Source organism: Boleophthalmus pectinirostris, unplaced genomic scaffold (genome assembly GCF_026225935.1).
Source record: "Boleophthalmus pectinirostris isolate CB_2022bp ecotype Guang Dong unplaced genomic scaffold, ASM2622593v1 HiC_scaffold_3, whole genome shotgun sequence".
NCBI classification, from domain to species: Eukaryota; Metazoa; Chordata; class Actinopteri; order Gobiiformes; family Gobiidae; genus Boleophthalmus; species Boleophthalmus pectinirostris.
In genome coordinates, this window is record NW_026571299.1 from 14,969,034 (window position 1) to 14,989,295 (window position 20,262).

General features: G+C 35.4%; 1 protein-coding gene across 1 annotated transcript in view; it reads right to left on the reverse strand.

Annotated features, from left to right (window-relative positions):
* The window catches only part of cers5 (ceramide synthase 5), a 56,011-nt gene that overhangs the window by 12,292 nt on the left and 23,457 nt on the right, over window positions 1-20,262 (reverse strand). The window contains exons 4-8 of the mRNA XM_020920000.2: window positions 19,614-19,671; window positions 18,799-18,849; window positions 15,551-15,643; window positions 5,881-6,009; window positions 4,106-4,212 (exon numbers count right to left, since the gene is read on the reverse strand). Of these exons, the coding sequence (XP_020775659.1) occupies window positions 4,106-4,212; window positions 5,881-6,009; window positions 15,551-15,643; window positions 18,799-18,849; window positions 19,614-19,671 (438 nt within the window). The remainder of the gene's footprint in view (window positions 1-4,105; window positions 4,213-5,880; window positions 6,010-15,550; window positions 15,644-18,798; window positions 18,850-19,613; window positions 19,672-20,262) is intronic.

Here is a 20,262-nt window from a genome sequence, read left to right on the forward strand (position 1 = left end):
TATCTTATTGTTTAATGTGATGATACAGTATTGATATCATGGGCAGCTGTATCGACGTATCACTAAGAGTATTTTTTGTTATATTTTTTTCTGAATTATTTTGTTACACAGCTAAAGTTTTGTTGTTGTTTTCTGGTTTTGTTGTTGTTCACATTAAGGAAACTCGTTTTTATGACACATTTTCACAGTTTTTATGCTTAAAATGTTTGTGTTTCATATTAACTTTGCACAAGAAGCGGTTTAACAAAGACTTTTAGTATCAGAGCGATGATTTAGCCTTTATTTTTAATTGAACCGTATCAAATAGATTTGAAATACATCATATTGAACCGAAAGTGCAACGTTTCGACATATGTATTCTATCGTGGTCTATGTATCAAGGTATGTATCGTATCAGCAACTTCTTAATGATACCCAGCCCTACTGTCTTCCTATGACCTCTGTATATAGCTGAGATTTTATATTTTATTACTTAATAATATAATTTTTCCATTTTATTTTGACTTGTAGATATGCATTTATATAATTATGTCTTATTTTACACCTGTCTCTTGCTGTCTTTTTTGCTACTTATTTAGAATTTATTATTACCATTTATATTTTTTACCCTTTGACATTATATTATATTGTGAAGTGTGAGCTACTGTGTCAAAATACTTTCCCTTGTGGATCAATATAGTTTGTCTAAGTCTAAGTCTACACCTGTCTTCTCCCATGTCCTGTATTCTCTTCTTCTTGGTTGGGGGTCACGTGTTCCTTTCATAACGCAGGTGATGGACAGGTGTATGTCAGCTGGCCCACGCCCCCCACAGCGGTGTGCACTTACAAACCAAGCACCTTGAATGGCAACACTAGCTCTTATCACTCATCCACACAAGACACTGAATATAGGAGCTCCAGTTACTCTAGCCTCTCACTGCTTCACCATTGTGCTTCTTCTCAATGCTTTTCTCGGTTGGAGGCACTTGAGTTTGGATTGAGTTATCTTGAGATGGGTAGAGTGGCCAAATAAATTAAAGGGCTATATTACGCCATTTTCTGATCTGTTATCAAGTTGTTTCCACTCCAAAAACATACCTGGAGTTGTGTTTTGTTTCATTCACACATGTTTAAACACACAAATCCTGCATATATTGGCTGAGTTCTTCTCTCAAACTGAAAACACTCTGCTCCAATTTCATCTGACGTTATGTGGTAATACAGGAAGTGCTTCACCGTATTTTAAAACTCAATACACCTTCACTAGAATCATGTGGATAAGTTCAGCCCTAGAACTGCCAACCTCTCCTGAACTAAAGGGAAAATGTGGCCGTTAACGATCGCTTCATGACATCACAATTTGGAACAGAGCAATTTGAGTTTTGGAGATCTATCAATCAGTCAATCAAACTTTATAGAGCGCTTTTCATGCAAAAAATGCAACACAAAGCGCTTACAGATGTAGATGTAGACAAAGTAATAATAAAGGATTACTTTAATTTGGCTTAACGCTCACAAGAGTAAATTTTGTGTAATATAGGACCTTTAACATAACTGGTAGGACTAACCATTAAAGTGATGACATTTAACTTTCAGGGGGTGGAAAGTCAACTGTATGATTTGATGGAAATACAAAGTTAAAACCACACATTGGAACACTCAGCATAGAGATACGCAAGTTTTACTGCCTGATTCATCAGCCGATTTCACTTCGTAGAAACCGTCTGACCTCGCAGCATTAGGATTCGTTCGCTCGATGGTAGGTGGGTACTATTTTAATTTAACAAATCGCTGCTATTTGGTCGTGATGTATGTAATGCGCCGCTAACGGGGATAACTGGTATATTAAGCTTTTCCCAAATCCTCTAGAAAGAAGGGCAATAACGTCTCTCCCCTTGATAAAATTCACCGAACATTCTCTTTGTTCCGGCTTTAAATCCTCAATCTTGGGAATCGTTGCCAACACAGAATGTATGGGTTTTCGCTGATTGGTTGGTGCCTGAACTCGCACTTCCAGGGTTCTTGCAAACAGTCTAGTGTATTCCAATTCCTGACCTAGTCACTGGAGAGAAATCAAATTGAGCAGAGGGACTAGGTGGCTCCAGCCTGGCTATAAATTTTATGCCATACTGTTAAATGGAACAACATTTCAGGTCTGTGGAGATGCAAGCCCATTCCCTGTAAGAACTAATGTTATTCTGTCACTTTTTTAGAGCGATTAAAGCAACCATAATGAAAAAAAAAATCATGCTTTCATTTTAGTCTATTGTCTATCTTGTCAAAAAAAGGAAGCGGGGTTTTAAATCTGGTACAGACCACAAAACTGACTAAATCTAAACCATATCCGAAGAAGCACAAATGTTCAAATCACTTCATATTGTCAACATAAAGCTTTTGTCACTTATAGACTCACATCGGGAAGAGGTACAGTTCCTCAAATGCAGTAGTACTCAAATAAACGTACAAGTACGCTCTCTGACATTTACTCAAAGCATGTGAAGTAATCCAAATTTTTGTACAGCTGAAAAAATTTGCATGAAATTTCACTGACTAAAACGAAAATAAACTCCATTCGCAGTAATCATAATCATAATTTGAATCGAAAATTTCAATAGATAGATAAACAGAGATAGATAATACTTTATTCATCCAGAAGGAAAGTTATTTTTTCAGGCAGCACAATGATACATAATAATAACATGAGTAATTAAATTTCTAGAGATGATAATATGTATAATAAAGTTAATGTCTTTTATGTAGTTAAACAAATTTGCAAGACATTTCACTGACTAAACTAAAATAAAGTCCATTTTCCATTCTCTACTCCACTTTCTTATCATAATTTGAACAAAAAGTTTTAATGTTTTTTGTCAATATATAACATTTGCCAGACATTTCACTGACTGAAACTAAAATAAAACAGACTCACTCTACATTCAGCTAAATTCAAAGTGGTGCCTCTGTCGGGAGAATGAGTCACGCACTGATGTAGGCGCATGGAAATTACCACATGGGCCATTTACAAACTGAGATCAGTTGCATCATATCAAAACGACAAGGACGACAGCAAGGAGGGAGCGAGAGCGAGTAAAACCAGCTTCAAGAGGGAACACAGAATCGAAAGTGTGCAGTAAAAAAAATGTTAACCTCAGGCAACTTCCTACCATGGTGTTTATTTTTTGCTCCAACATTGTCAGTGAAAATGTTTGAGTAATTGTATTTAACCAAGGTGCTCATTTTGAAACAGGCCTGACATAATAATTATTACATCGACTTGTTCAGTATATGATGTAATTAAGTATATGTACTCAATAATTACTGCACACCTTTTACTTGTCTTTACTTACAGGTGCATTGTGTAACTTTTCTGGTTTCACAGTATCATATTAAACCTTTCTATCTCCATGGAGACCGAACCAAACCAAGTTACAGGTCAGATTTGTGGACAGTCAGAATCCTTGTTTTTCTACATATTTTTGAGCTATAAAACCACCTGTGATTGAATAAATGTAAGGCAGAGCTGTTTAATGTCATACTGTGGAACATTCCAGGCAAAACAATGACATCTCCATAGCAACAAGCAGGTGACGGGCCCTCAATGAAAAAGTTACACAGTGCACCTTTCAGCAAAAGTATTAAAGTACTTCAAGAGTAACAAGTATACGCGATTTTGAGCTCTAATAAAGTTTCAAGTGGTGATTCTGTGCTGTATTTTGTTAAACAGAAATAATTTAAATGGATTTTCTTTTTTTTAATTGTATATTTTTGTTTGCTCTAACTATGATCATGAGAAAAGTTACACCTCAGACCCTTCAGCAGACTCAAACGATAATAAAAAAGAATTTAACTTTTGAGTCCTGTTCAAAAATATAGTGGAGAAAGGACAGATACCTGCTCTCAAATGTAGTGAAATAAAAGTAAAAAGTATCAACTTAATAAAGCACAGATACCTACAATGTATATAGTATTTGCTACTTTTACTTCATTACGTTCCACCACTGCTTTAAACACTATGAATTAAAACAAAAAAGCAATCAAATATATGTTATGCTGCACAGTTTCATAGACTGATATAAGTAAAAAAGCTTTAAAATCACAGACAGCACAGACCTGTTTTCACACTCACCATATGGGATAAATGATCAGCCTGGTGACGAAGAACACGAGACTGAACACAATGAAGATGGAGTCACACACTCTCTGATACTTGGCGTAGTTGGCCATTTTGGCAGCCTGAGGGAAAGAAAAACATATTTAAAGAAAGTAATGTCAGAACATGAAGGATGGCTCCATTTATCAACAACTCGCAGAGCACAAGATGGAGTTTAGGCTGTTTATTATCTTTGTTTGAACCGGAGTTTGAGTTTGTTTAGTCTCAGTTTAGACCTGGTTTAGACCTGATTCATGTCCCATTGTTAACCAAGAGCTGTTATCTCAAGTAAAAAAAAACAGCTGTTGAATAGTGATCCGTCAATAATGGCTTTTTAAATTTGAACTGGAATTTGATTTGAGAGACTTAACTGTGTCATAGTTTTCCACCTGCCAGACAAGATGTTTTTATTTGTTTGTAATAAGTTCAATTATTATTTAATTATCTGATAAGGATCTGCACAATCAATCACAATTTAATCTAAATTTCAATCTGTAATACCGCAATTATCAATTTTCAAAAGCAATTATTTAAAAAAAAGTATTGTTTAATTTATCTTTCACAGCTAAAAATAACAAAAAAAACAACTAACCCTGCAGTTTAGACATGAACAAAATATAAAATAGGATTCTTGTATTAATTTAGCTTAATTCTTTTCAGATGCTAATGGTCCTGGTCGATGCACAGTAGCGGTGTAAGAAAAAAACAATTCAGTGATATAATGCGATACTACATTGCACAATTCTTGAATCGATTCAAAATGTGTCTGAATAGATTTTTTAAAATAATATTTTTTCACATTTTTCCAGTTACATTTACTCTTTTCATGATTTAAAACTAAATAAATGAATTAATGTAATATAATTTAGTGTTTGTGAAGGTGTACATGACAAAATTATTATAAGTAATTATTCAATTTAATATATTGTCTTCCGTTTTAGTATTGGGATATATCGGGATATATTGTATCGTGACATGCATAAGGTGATATGTATCACCAGACTCATGGCAGTGTTCATTACATTTATTTGAGTAACTTTTTAAAGAAATTGTACTTTTCAGAGTTCCTTTCTAGCAGTAATTTCACTTCAACTTGAGCAATATTTTTTACTTAAGCAACAGCAATCCCCCTCTGTGATTAAGTCTAAAGTGTTGCGTTGACAATGCAAAACAATTTGAACATCTGGGTTTCTTACACCACTCCTTCAGATATAATGTAGGTTTTTTTTATTTTTTTGTGTCTATCCTTGAAAATATCAGCATTATTTAATGTTCTGTCCTTCAAATTACATAAATTTAGAATCATAAATGAGATGTTAAGTCATGACAGTTACTCTTTAAGTTACTCTTACTTGAGTACATTTTTACAAACTTTTTAAAAATCAAGTTGAATAATATTATTTGAAGTAACGTTACTCTTACTTCAATAAAATTATTGGCTACTCTATAACTTAAAATATGAACATAATACAAGCAAAAGTATAAATAAAAAGAAAATTTATTAGATTTTTACTCCCAAAACTGTGCTTCTAGAATATACATTTTATTTTGACACTTCTACCAAAACTACCTGGTCATACTATGCCCATTTTAAGACCACCTAACCCTGCTCAGCTGTGTCATGCTGTGTCATGCTTTGTAACTTGTAAACCATTTAACTGAATTGGAGCCCAGAGGAAGTGACTGGGCCTGTGTGGTTAGAAGATGAGCTCATGAGAAAACAGGGCTTTGGGGGATCGAGTGTCTCTGACCTCCAGCAGGAAGTCTGAGGCGTCGTGCACGGACATCACCAGGCTGCCCACGCGCACCATGTTGTTGGCATAAGAGAAGCTGATCAGGCCCACCGTCGCCAAGTGGTGGATGAACATGACCAGGAAGTCCTACGGGAGACGCAAAACAAAAAAAAATCATGTTAAAGATAGTATTTTTAATAGCAACAAGTTTGTATAGTTTTGAGTTACGTAATCTGTCAAAACTTGAGTTGGACTATTGTCTGGTGAATCCAAAATGCCTTTAAATAAATAACTGCATCTCCTGTTTATTAGTTTCTTTCCTTTGTTAGTGTCTCGATCTACGTGAAGGGGCTTTGAGTGTTATGAAAAGCTCTATACAAGTGTTATGCATTATTATTATTGAAATGATCTCTCTTTATACAGATTAACATCAGTCTGATCAATCATGTTTTGAGTCCAAACCAATCAAATTAGTTTATTTCAGTGACACATGTCAAATGAAGCAGCTCATTTGTCACCGATTAGAAACAAAAATCTCTCACCTCAGAGCAGCGGAGTTTAGATCTTAACACATTGATTCTGAAGTAAGCAGTCATATTTGTTTCGATAAGGACGAACCATGTGTGTCCCTGATTGGCTAATCTAGCTGTCAATCAAAACTCTGGGAGATTCAGTGATGACTAGACTCAAATCTTCGTAGACAACCAAACTTGAGGTAGGATTGTGTTTCTCTGGATATTATGTTTAGGCCATAGACTGTATAACAAAGCGGACTAAGGGAGCACCCATAGCGTTCGGCTCCAGTCAAATGAAGCTCATCGAGGCTTGAAGGTAAAGGATCAAATGAATTTGGAGTCTATAGTTCTATATTAGGAATAGGAATTTATTTACAGAGAAAATACTGAAATAAAAACCCCAGGATAATTTAGAGCGGGTTAATACGAACATTTTAAGACCAAAATGAAGAGCCTGACAGAAGCTACAAGAGAGAGGGGAGACGTTTTTTCAATACAAAGTGAATTGGAGCTGGAGTCATGGAGCCACAATCGATGGAGCCACAAGCGCACCCATACTTACTTCCCGTTTGAGAGATTATGTCTATTTATAGTGTATATACAGTCTATGGTTTAATCTAATTATATCTTGGTGTTAAAAAATGCGCAAAAATGGTCTCAAGATCTGGATATGGGCTCCTGAAAGCTGCTCCTGACAGCTTTGAGGCAATCATTTGATCCTCCACAAACCAGGAAGTGCGTTGTTAACATAGTAACTGTTTTGTAGTACTATCACAAAACTTCAGTCTAGGCTCTGAAAGTTGGGAAGAGCACTTACAAGTTCATGATAGTGGATAATCAGGATGTTAAGAATGCGTTAGGAAAGTGAGATATACCTTTGGACCTGTTTTTACTCTTTAAGACAATAAAAATTCTGTACTGAGCCTCTGGAAAGCTACTCTTGACAGACCGCCTTGAGGCAAGAGGTGAAGTATGGGTTAAATATTTCAAACTGTGAACAAAAATGTACCTACATATCTAACTGTCATGTTAACTGAGCGCTTCACTAAATAGTTTGCTGACAAAAACGCCCATAAAGTTTCATCTTCAAACCATCAGGCTAGTCTGTGTAGAATAAAAGTACAGTAAATGTTTAAAGGAGATGCTATTGCTTTGTTATCTCCATGGAAACAAGCAGGTGACAGCACTAGTCCAAGTTACCGGTCAGATCTGTGGACAGGCAAGTCCGCTCACAGTAGTAATACATGTATTTCAAGGTATGTTTGTGGTATCTGTAACTGAATACGGTAAATAACATAAAATAAAATGATAGACGAGTTTAATGCTATACTTTGGGACATTCCTGGCAGAGCAATCATCTCTATGGAGACAAACAGATGGCAAACAGACTCCTCAGCGGAAAAGTTACATACAGTATGTTTTAATAACTTCAAACCACTGAGTGAATCTATATAAAACAAAAGTATACTAAATGCCTAAATGCCACTTAAAGGGCATTTATATTGCACTATTTTCACTATCTATGCCAGGGGCTCTAACCTGTAGCTCCACCCCCTTCCCTAAAACATAAACAATTTAAATGCTCCTCATCTAATACTTGCCGTGGCTCTTTTATAATCTCAAATTCTTGTGACCCCTAAAACTAGCAGCATTCTGGCATTTTAGTTTTGTAAATTTAGCACACCGGAGAAAAAAGTTTGGAGACCCCTGATCTCTGCTGTGTCCTCATCAGAAACATACTGTTCTGGAGTTCTGTTTTGTTTCATTCACACATTTAACACACAAACCCTGCATATTTAGGCTGTGCTCTTTTCTGAAATGGAAAATGTTCTGCTCCACCTAGTGATGTCATTGAATGGTGATACAGAAAATGCTCCTATATTTAAACTCTATACACCTTCACTAGAAACATTTTAATTATTTGCAGCCCTGGAATTGCAAACTGAACAAAAGTTAAAATGATATATACTGTATATACACTTGGGATGTAACAATAAGGGAAATATCGTGATATCGTATCGTCAAAAGTCTCACAATAACATCATGGACCGTCACAATATATCGAATTACAAGTTTCTTTGCTTAAATGCATGGTTTTCTACTAGCAACAGCTTATAAACATAGGGAACTACATATCCCATGATTCATTTCAGTGCAGAAAACATGAAGAAATATGTTTTTTACTTGAATTCTTGGGTTTATGATGGAAATAATTCACACCAAAATCTTGTCAAGGTATTTTTAAAGCAAAAAAAGTGTCCTATCTACAATTCCTCCTCTCCAAAATATCTCAATAAATATCATACCGTGAGATGCATATCATGATAATATCGTACCGTGAGATTTGGATATCGTTACATCCCTAATATATACACTAGTATATTCTTAAGGTAAACAACGTGAAAGCATTTTAGTGTTTTGTAGAGAAAATCAGTAGAAGTGAGGTCAACTTTAAAACTATCACTTGATGACAGAGGGTTTGACTAAAAGATATTTAAAACTCACCTCTTCTCCCTGTCATTAAAAACTAGCTGCACAGGATATCTTGCTGTGTTATTGTAGTTTTCTCAGGTATTTTGTTATCTGTACATCTGTTTGTTCTGTTGTTTGTTGACTTAGATGTGAAGCGCTTTGGTCAGCTGAAGTTGTTTTAAACTGAATTTGAGGATGCAGGATTACTCAAGCATGTGTGAATCAAACAAAACACATGTACGTTTTTGTGGAGGTCACAGCATTTCAACATGACTAAAAGTTAATGCGAGTCAATTTAGCGTAATATAGGGCCATTCAAATTTCCAAGTAACTAAAAACTGAAGTGGGTGGGGTCTGACTCCATTGTAGACGTAAAGAGCGAAAACATGACCCAAGGGAGGGACAAAAGGGAAGGACAAAGGGAGGTGGTGATGTGGGTGAAAGTTTAACTATAGTCAGACATAAGAAGAACATAAGGTGGACCATGTGGAGCTGACAGGAGAGAGCGTCGCACAAATGAACAATTAAGTCAACAAGCTGCTGCTGCATTAGAACAGAGGGATCACAAGCCTTTCTCTCATGAATTATCTCTTCATTTATTATCGCCTTAGGTTCAGTTCTTTTAAGTTGTCATCATTTTTTCTTTTCTTCTTTTCAAGCTCATTTTTGTGGCAAGTTTTAATATCTGGTTACATAAAATCACAAAGTTAAAATATATTAAAGGGGCTAGGACTGTCACGATAACGCATTTTGAAGCATGATAGTCCAATGAGGTTCATCTGGACTTCTGACAATTTATGCTATTAAGTTATTTTTTCAGACCAAGAGTTTGTTTTCATATCTGACAGTATCGACTGCTCACTAAAGGTGTTCCTCAGAGTGGTCACGTGATGTTACTGTGATGTTTCTGATCAGCTGAAACATCACATGACCGCTCCGATACTGTCAGGTATAGAAACAAACTCTAGGTCTGAAAAAACAACCTAATAACTTTGAAGCATGATACATCGCTACAGAGATATAATGTGATAAATAATAATAATATTTACTTTATGTCACTGATACAAAAAAATTCTTGGAAGATAATTCTTATAAACCTTCTTGAGATAGACAGTATCATGAAAAGCCAAATAAATAGCAGAATGAAGTCACTTATTCAACCTTTTACAGCTCAAATCTTACTCTATTACAACAAAAATAACACAACTCTCCACACTTTTCCAAAGAAAATGTACACACAGTAAATACTGAGCTCTAAAATATATTGTTTCAGCTTTCAGATGTTGAACTATAAGTCGACATATTAATTATCGTGACAGATCTAAAAGCAGCTCTTAGGGAGATCGCTGTATCTGTGATGAAAGCTTTTCATCTTTCGCAAACTAGGAAGTGCACTGTTGGCATGTTAGTCATCCATAGCATCGCAAAACTTCAGTCTGGGCTCTGAAAGTTGAGAAGAGCACTTATAAATTCATGACAGTACGGTGTTTCCCGCAGCAGTTTATAGTTAGGGTGGCCACCTTGACAACAAGTGGCCCCGCCTTGACTACGTCCCTCTGAACCATGTGAATCCTCACAAAACTACGGTCGTCGCACGGAATCTTCGCGCACCCCTGCTCCTCACTTTTTCAGCAGCACTGCCTTGCCTAACCAGTTTTCTGTGGGGAACACTGCAGTAGATAATTAGGATGCTAAGAATGTGTTTGAAAGTGTGGGATAACTTTGAACTCCTGAAAAAAATTCTAAATTTATTATTCTGTTTTTTTATTTTTTCTTGAAGACAGTAAAAATTTGGTACCACACTTGCATACTGCTTTGGTATTGGGCAACTTTCTGGTGGAGGGTTTGCTACCTACTTGTCTCCATGGAGATGTTACTTCTTTTCCTGGAATGTTCCATGGTATGACATTAAACATCTAGGATTTATTCATTATGTCTGCATCTATTGCTCAAAAATACAATAATTCCTTTTGTGGATAGGGGAGCCTCTGCACAGATCTGAACTGTAATATAATGTAGTGCTCTAACTCTAGTAATAAATCTGGTTTAATCTGTATTGTGGAACATTTTAAAGCAATAACATTTCCATGGACTCTCCACTAGAAATGTTACACGGTGCACGTTTAAGGCTTCAAATATTCAACAAGAGTAAATCGTGACAAAGTATGAACCACCAGTGTGTTTCAATTTGGAGAAATCTTTGAGTGAAGAAGAGGTTGCGTGTCTTCTGCCCCTTCTTCTTCTTGATGGCAAACACTACGCTGTAATTACACAGCAAATCCAGAATTATTTATAGAGAGATATCAATCTGGTCATCACGCACAATCAGAACTGTTTATTTCAGTGACTCATGTGAAGCTCATTGGTCTTTGAACATTTACAAACAAAATGACATTTCTCTCTCCTAAAATCAAGAGTTTAGTGCAGTGTTTTTCAGTCCACTGTGGCATTTTTTCCTTATTTTTAACTCGTAACCAGACATTTGTTTCAATACGGATGGACGGATGGAAGTCTGTCTCTAATTGGCTAATCCACCTGTCAATCACTCCCATCTGAACTCAGGGACATTCACCATTGACCAGACTTTGTAAAATATTAAAGAAGAAGTGTGTATGTTGGATCCTAGGCAACCTTTGTAAAGCTTACCCACGCCAATTAATTAAAATAAACCTACATAAATAAAAACTAACAACAAATCTTGGCAATGAAAACTGCTGTTATCCTAAAGTGTGCCACATAAACATAAAAGTGAGTATAGTCCGACAGTATTTTTTTCCACTGTGAGGAATTTGTGCCATTCTAATAGAGTTAGGCCTGCTCCTAATCACATGACAGAGAGCAGCCTCCAGCTCCACACACAAGGCCCACACTGAGCACCAGACTCACCCCCGAGACAAAACACAGATACACACTGTCATACTACTCAAGCTAAAGATTTCGCCACACAGTTCCCACAACGATTACATAATTAGCCTACAGAACGTTAAAGGAAGTCAATCTATGTCCTGGAATCTGATTTAAAAGAATTGTTTAAGTATATTAACTCAATTATGTACAAGCATGTCCCTACAGCACAGTATAATACAAGGAAGTCACTTTAACTGCCATTTATTTTTGTTCATGTGATCATCACCACAGTCATAGGAAGACGTTTGGAAACACATGATGACAACTTCCGATGTAGTTACCGACACTGGGCTCGCCTACTGACTCATGGATCTATTAAAATAACTACAAACAGTGATAAAACCCATTGAAGTAAATGTTATCTGCGGTAAAATGAAGATTGCATACGTATGTGCTGTTTGGAATCATCTTCTCATCTCTTCTAATCGCATGTACCCAGTGCGCTCGGAGTTGTGTGTCAGCGGGGGAAATGATGAAAACTGACGTATGGTTGTAACTGTTGATAAGTTGAACATAACGGAACACTAGAATGACATGTAGATGAAGAAAACTGGGCCATTTTCTCATTTTTCCTATATTTTCTCAGACTTTCTATCGCGAACATCCTTTCTTCTGGGCGGCGTCTGAAAATGCGCCAGATCAGAACTCAAAGAGCTTGGACTTCTTTTATTTCAGAAACCATAACTATGATGAATGCTTTCTTATAGCTTATACCAGTCATGGTGAAATGCAGTTACATCTCCTGTTCCTTTTTTGCCTATTTTTAAGGGAATGTATGTCTGCACTGTTGAGCTAAACTTAAGTTGTAGTTCAGTGTATTATTGAATTTTATTGTATATATACTGTATGTCTGACACTGCAGCACAGCAATTTCCCTCTGGGGCAATAAGAAAGTTGAAAGTTGAAAGTTGTAGTTGAACAGAGCCCACCGGAAGTTGTCATCGTGTGTTTCCAAATGTCTTCCTGCTTTGTGAAGAAAGAGTGAACAGAGCCAACTGGACATATGTTATGTAATCTTATATCTTTACCCTGCTTGTACAGTATTGTGTTCGATTTGATGTTTATTGTCAAGGCTTTGAATAGTTATTTATTTTGATTTAGATTGTTTTTATTCTATACATCTGAATTTTTGATTGGGCGATATCAATTACAGCCGATTCCAGAAACCGATCGCATGGACATTGATATAGTGATGCAAAGTGTGTTATTACTTAAAAACAATAATATTGGGTTTGACCAAAATCTAAGTAGTCATAGCATCAATGTAATTTTGATGGCAATTTGTAATTCTGATGGCAATTTAAGACAATAATGTGCCTACCTACATAGATAATTGGTATGTCATGTTATTTTTTACTTGATTTCTACTTAAAGGTGCACTGCAAAACTTTTCTAGTGAAGGGTCACGCACCAAATTGTCTCTGTGGGAATGTTATTGTTTGTCTAGAATGTTCCACAGTATAGAAGAAACTTGTTTTGTCAAGAGGGAGACAGGCATTACAGTTTAGGTCTGTGGAGAGTCGCTGCTGTTCACAGAAGGAATGATTGTATTTTTGAGCAATAGAAACACCTGTAATGAATAAATGCTGGATGGATATGTTTAAAGCCAAACCATGGAACATTCCAGGCAAAGCAATAGGTAGGTAGCTGACCCTACATCACAAAAGCTACACAGTGCATCTTTAAAACACAGCATATCGAGATGTTTTTAAGTTTATAGGCAAGTTGTGGTCTAAAAATACTGCAACTTGAACACAGATCTGTGAATGTTGGCTCATCTGCTTGTCAGTTATTGACCAATCACTGATTCACTGTTGATTTTCTGACTCTCTGTTTGTTAAATCAACACGTTAAGCCTTGTTAAGCCTTGAGAGAAGACTGCTGTTGTCACTTTGGCTACACAAAAATAAATTTCACTGAAATTGAATAACATTTCACAATTCAAAGTCTGTCTTATGTGGAACAGTTCGATGAGTTTATCCCAGTGAAATTATTTTAGATCTGATAATAACCCCTAATCATGACTCATTTTAATTATGTCATTATGTAAGTATCGTTAAGTCTTCTTCTTTGCATCCTGAAGTGCTGAGTCGACCTGCTTATCTAGATTCCTTTTATATTCTCCGCGCCTGTACAATAACTCTTGGCAACGCTTCATGTCTTTAAACTTCCTATAAACTCTTTACAATTAGCTACCACACGCGCTACCTAAAGATAATACCAAAATAACCATAATGAGATCAGTGTAACACGGACTTTACAACCTGTTGGAAAATTTTAAAAATATACAAGAATTAAAGGTGCACTATGTAACTTTTTGGTTGGGGCTTGTGCTTGTCATTGCTGTGTCTGGAACGTTCCACAGTATGACATTAAACAGCTCTGCCTTACATTTATGAAAGTACAGATGGTTTTAAAGCTCAAAAATACCATCAAAAATGCATTCTGACCAGGGATGTAACAATAACCGAAATATCGTGATATCGTATCGTCAGAACTCTCACAATAACATCGTGGTCCATCACAATGTATCGAATGACAAGGTTTTTCCACTTAAAAGTATTAAAAAAAGAGGGAACCGCATAGGCCACAATCCATTACTTACTTTACTACATTACAAAATAACTGTTAATAAACACTTAAAATCGGATTTCTTTGGATTATGGCAGATTATGGCATTCACACTGAAAACTGGTCAAGGGATTTAAAAAGGAAAAAATAGCATATGTACAATTCTGTTAATCTATTCAAAATATCACAATAATTATTGTACCGTGACATTTGGATAATGTTACATCCATAATTCTGACTGTGAGTGGTTTTGCCTCTGGCCTATAACTTGGTCTGGTTTGGTCTCCATGAAGATAATAAAAGTTTCATACCATATTGTAAAACATTCCAGACAAAGCAATAACATCTCCATGGAGAAAAACATTTGACAGACCAATCACCGGAACAGTTTCGTAATGAACTTTTAAACTAAAGTAATTTTTATTCAACAAAAACATGAATTCTTTGTAAATGATCAACATACTAAGATTTGACAAAAACCTTGACAAACTTGGGCACTTTTCATCTCACACCAATCTAATTGCTCACTGTTAGAAACTTAAAACAGGTGCTTTGAATCAATCTTATTTATGTATGTTTCGTTCACCTAGCCTGACCTGTCTGTATGGAATCATTTCAGTTTCCAAAATTATTATAGGAAACTCTAACGCGCCAACTCCATTGTACTATGTGGGATTTTACAAAGGAGAGACCACAAAAATTAGAAAAAGTAAAATTACTGTAGAACTCAAGAGCAAGAAAAAAAAAATGAACAAAAACAAACACAAGAGAAACCAAAACTTTTAGTAAAAGTACTACTACAAGGTACAATATAAAGGGATCTAACAATATCCAAAACTCTAGATATGATATTTTCACGATATACATCTCACAGTACAGTATTTATTGCGATATCTGTGGTGGAACAAAATTGTGAATATGCTACTTTTTCCTTTTAAAAGCCTTGAAAAAGTTATATTTCTTCCATGTAGTCTGGACTGACAAAACCAAAGGATCATGGTCTATGTAGTTCCCTCTTTTTTAGCTTTTGCTGCACCATAACAATATGATTGAAGTATATTGTGATGTTCCACCATATTATTGTGAGACTTTTGATGAGACAATATCACTATATTTCGGTTATTGTTACATCCATATAAAATATATTCCTCAAGAAGGAGTAAAAGAATGGCATCTGAAAACTAAACTTGTAAAATTATAGTAAATGTTACATAGATTCTTACCTTTCTTTTTATGTCGATGAACTGTGAAAACATGAGTGAACAGTAGAAAGCCAGCTGTGTTACGTAAAAGTAGTACATCCCAGAGGTCAGCGGCTGAAACCACAACAAAGAATACTTTAATTAAGGTTTTTTTTAAGCATTTTTATGTCAGTGGTGAGTAATAACAATGCTAATATTTTTCTTTCCTTCTAGAATTGACTCCTGTGAGCTTTCAGTCATGTTATAATGTTGTTACCTCATCAAACACATACCTGGAGTTGTGTTTTATTTCATTCACACCTGTTTGTGTAATTCTTTATTATTAGTCTGTATATCCAAAGCTCAAAATGTCCTGTTCCCCCCTGTGATGTCATGAAGCAGTAGTTTAAATAACAGTGACCTTTTTTTAGTAAAGTTTGGAGAGTCCAAGGCTAAAATTCTCCAAATGTGTATGCAGTTTAAAAATACAGTGGAGAGCTTCATATTACCACATGACATCACAAGGTGGAACAGTGTTTTTGGTTTCAGAGAAGAACTCAGCTTAAATATGTAGAATTTGTGTGTTAAACTTGTGAATGAAACAAAACACAACTCCAGGTATGTTTGTGATAATATGGGCCCTTTAAATAAACATAAGTGCTTTGTGTTGCATTTTTTTGAATGAAAAGTGCTCTATAAATAAAGTTTGATTGACTGATTGATTGATTGAAACTGTTGTCTGACTGCTAACTATTAAAAACATAACTTGCTAAACCTGTAGTTTAACATGCAACAGGCAACATCCATGTGATTCATGTGTTAGATAACCAGAGGCTCATATTTCAGTCTTCTGTCAAACAAAGCTCCTGGATGTGTTTGTGACAGTGATCTCTCATCATTATCTTATCCTGTTTTGATAAGTAAATCTTGATCAGCTCATGTCATCGTTTAAAGGGTCGATATTACTCAGTGTTCTGATCTATGTTATACTGCTGTTTCTCATCAAAAAACATACCTGGAGTTGCGTTTTGTTTCATTCACATGTTTAAACACACAAACCCTGCAGAGCTCTTCTCTCAAACTGAAAACGCTCTCTTCCACCCTGTGATGTCATGTGATAATGCTCCAGTGTGCTTTTAATCTCCACACACCATCACTACAATCATTTTTAATCATTTCAGCCCTGGATTTTCTAATCTCTGTTGAACTAAAAGTGAATTGTAGCTGTTAACTTGAAAACTACCGCTTCATGAGATGAGATTGGAGATATAGATAGACAAATAACAAAGGATTACTCAAACATGTGTGAATGAAACAAACCACAATTCCCGGTATGTGGATGTAACAACATTCTAACATGGCTTAAAGCTTAAATCGATCAATCAGTCAAACTTTATTTATAGAGCGCTTTTCATCCAAAAAATGCAACACAAAGCTTGCTTGTGTAATACAGGACCTTTAATAATGAACTTAGTAACACTCAACATTATTTGCTTGTTAGTTTTTTTCTAATATCACGCAGGTCTGGTTGACATGAATGTTGAAATACAAACACTGCTCTAACCTGCTGTGCCATTTGACTTACTTCCTCTGTCTGTTGCCATGTGCCCTTTTGCTGTACACATAATAAGTACAGTACATGAAATAATTAAACTAGCATGACCCAGCCTATGTACCCAAGCACAAAGCTCTACTTCTTGTCAAAATGACTATCATGTGCATTCACTTTCCCATGCAGATACAATCTATGAGAACACTACAAGTTACAAGCTCTCCAAACACTATAATTTACTGACAAGAATACAACAACTTTCTCTCTCTTAAAGGTGGACTGTGCAACTTTTCTGGTGGAGTGTCCATGGAGATGTTATTGCTTTGCCTAGAATGTTTCACAGTATGACATTAAACAGATCTACCTTACTTTTATTCAATTACAGGTGGTTTTATAGCTCAAAAAATACCAAGAAAAACAGGCATTCTGACTGAGCGGGCTTGCCTCTCCACAGATCTAACCTGTAACTTAGTCTGGTTTGGTCTCCATGATGATAAAAAGATTGAATGCCATACTGTGAAACACTGACCCTCCACCAGAAAAGCTACACAATGCACCTTTAAAAACACCGTAGTGAGTTTTTGTTGAATTTTTGTGTCATATTTTCTGGAAGAAGCGACTGATAATATATATACATATAGAGAGAGTTTACATGTAACAGGCCCCTTCAGTGACAGAAAGCCAAGCAAAGTAACCTCTATCCAAACACTGAATTCCTCAACAGTAAAGACATGGAAACAACACACTGTCCATTTATCTACGGGGCTGGCAGCAGTTTGTTTAACGCACAAAGATTTTTAAAGGTCCTATATTACGCAAAATTGACTCCTGTGAACTTTAAGTCATGTTATAATGTTGTTACCTCTTCAAAAATACACCTGGAGTTGCGTTTTTTTTTCATTCACACACGTCGGTCTACATCTCCAAAGCTCAAAATGCTCTGTTCTACCTTGTAATGTCATGACGTGCTAGTTTTCGAGTTAAGTTTTTACCTTTTCTTCAGAAGAGATTGTCAATTCCAAAGTCTGAAATTATCCAAATGATTCTAATGAAGGTGTATGGAGTTTGAAAACACAGTGGAGAACTTTCAGTATCACCACATGACATCACAAGTTGTAAAAGTGTTTTCTGTTTGAGAGAAGAACTCAGCCTAAATATGCAGAGTCTGTGTGTTAACGGTATCAAAATCCCTCTACATGATATTTTCACATTATGCATCTCACGGTTCGATATTTATTGTGATATTTTGTGGAGGTTAACTAGAAAAACTGTGAATATGCTACTTTTTCCTTTTTAAAAGCCTTTGGGAAGCCCGAAAAGCCTTTGGTACTCTTATAATATGAAGTATTAAAACAGCACTGAAACAGCAAAGGATCATGGTCTATGTAGTTCCCTCTGTTTTTTTACCTAATGCTGCACCATGGCAAAGCAAGGCTGGTTTATTTGAATAGTACAATTCATACACAAAGTAATTCAAAGTGCTTTACACAATAAGAAAGACATTAAAATCACAAAGAAAGACATTAAAATCACCAAAACTATTAATTTAAGCAAAGAGACTCACGATATTTGTGACATCCCTAGTGTGAATGAAACAAAACACAACTCCAGGTATGTTTGTGATTTGATTTATACCCAAAATACCGTAATATGAGCACTTTAAATGTTGACTTTTGTGGAATAAATAAAAAAATACAGTGTAGTTTAATTGTAATAGTTGCAGTAAGCATGACTTTACCTGATAGGGGTAACCGTACCAGCATTGCCTTGTGTCCCACAGCCACGGAGTCTATAAACAAAAGTGGATTAAACAGTAAGTCAGTATGTGTGATATTTTACAGATGCTTTTTTTCCCTCTAAGCCATTTCATATGTTATTGTCTGGAGTCAGTTTGCACAGTACTTTTCTTCATACTCAAGTGAATTAATCATCAACAATTTAGTTACTTGAAAGGTGCACTGTGTAACTTTTCTCGTGAAGGGTCCACCAACTGTTTGCCTCCATGCAAATGTTATTACTTTGCCTGGAATGTCCTACAGTTAAGCGCTAAACTCATTTATTACCATGAAGATAAGCAAAAACTAAACTTGGACAAGAAACAGGTTAGATCTATGGAGAGGCGTCTCGGTGTATTGTAAGAATGATTGTTTTTCATGGTATTTTTAGTCAATAAAAACATCTGCAATAGAAAAAAAATGCAAAATAGACGCACTTAATACTGTACTGGGGAACATTCCAGGCAAAATCACATCAGCATGGAAACTCTGGACCCTCTGAAAAGTTACATAGTGTACTTTTTTTAAGAAAAGTCACAGTTGCTTGGATTTTAATATCTAATTTTGACTATTTTGCCTAGTGACATCTCTGGACAAATAATGGATCCTAGAAGAATAGTAACAGTGACTAATAAAACAATGAGAGATAATACCACTATATAAAAGTACAGTATGAAACTTTAATTTTAGTCAATTTTGGGCTAAAAAAGTTACATACTGTGGCTTTAATTAAAATACTTGCAAAAGAAAAATTATGAGAATACAAAAATCAACTCACCTGCCATAGAAACTGCAATCCATATATAAATATACCCAAATAAAATGTAAACCTCCACCTACAAAACAAAAGTAAAAAAAAAGATTATTAATACACACACTCAAAAAATTATATAATGAAAAGCTCTTCAAAATATAAATATGGACATTGCAATACATATGTAACATTATATATTTTGTTGAAACTTCATTTTTAGAATATTTATCTTGAGTATTTTGACTGGCGTAGGCCAAATTGTTGATATGATTTAGACCAGGGATGTCGAAACTTTTTTCATCAAGAGCCACGTATCAAAACTCAAACCCGAGGGCTAATTAAGAGTCATAGACTGGTGGTCAGTACAGTGAAAAATTCTGATATATTAACACGTTAGAATGAGCCATAGGTCCTTTAATCAAGGTTAGAGACTCAATAGGGCACATTAAGGCTGTGCAATTAAGACTGTGCAATTAATTAAATCAAACTCAAATAATTGAGTTGAAACAATTAGTTTATATTGGGATTTTAAAAAAATATAAATAAGTACATTTATTTTATTTTTTAAATATAGACATTTTAGAGCAGCTGGATATATAGTTTATTTTGGATACATTTATGTTTTTTCTATGTTTTATTTCATGTTCAAAGTATATTTTATTCTTTATTTATG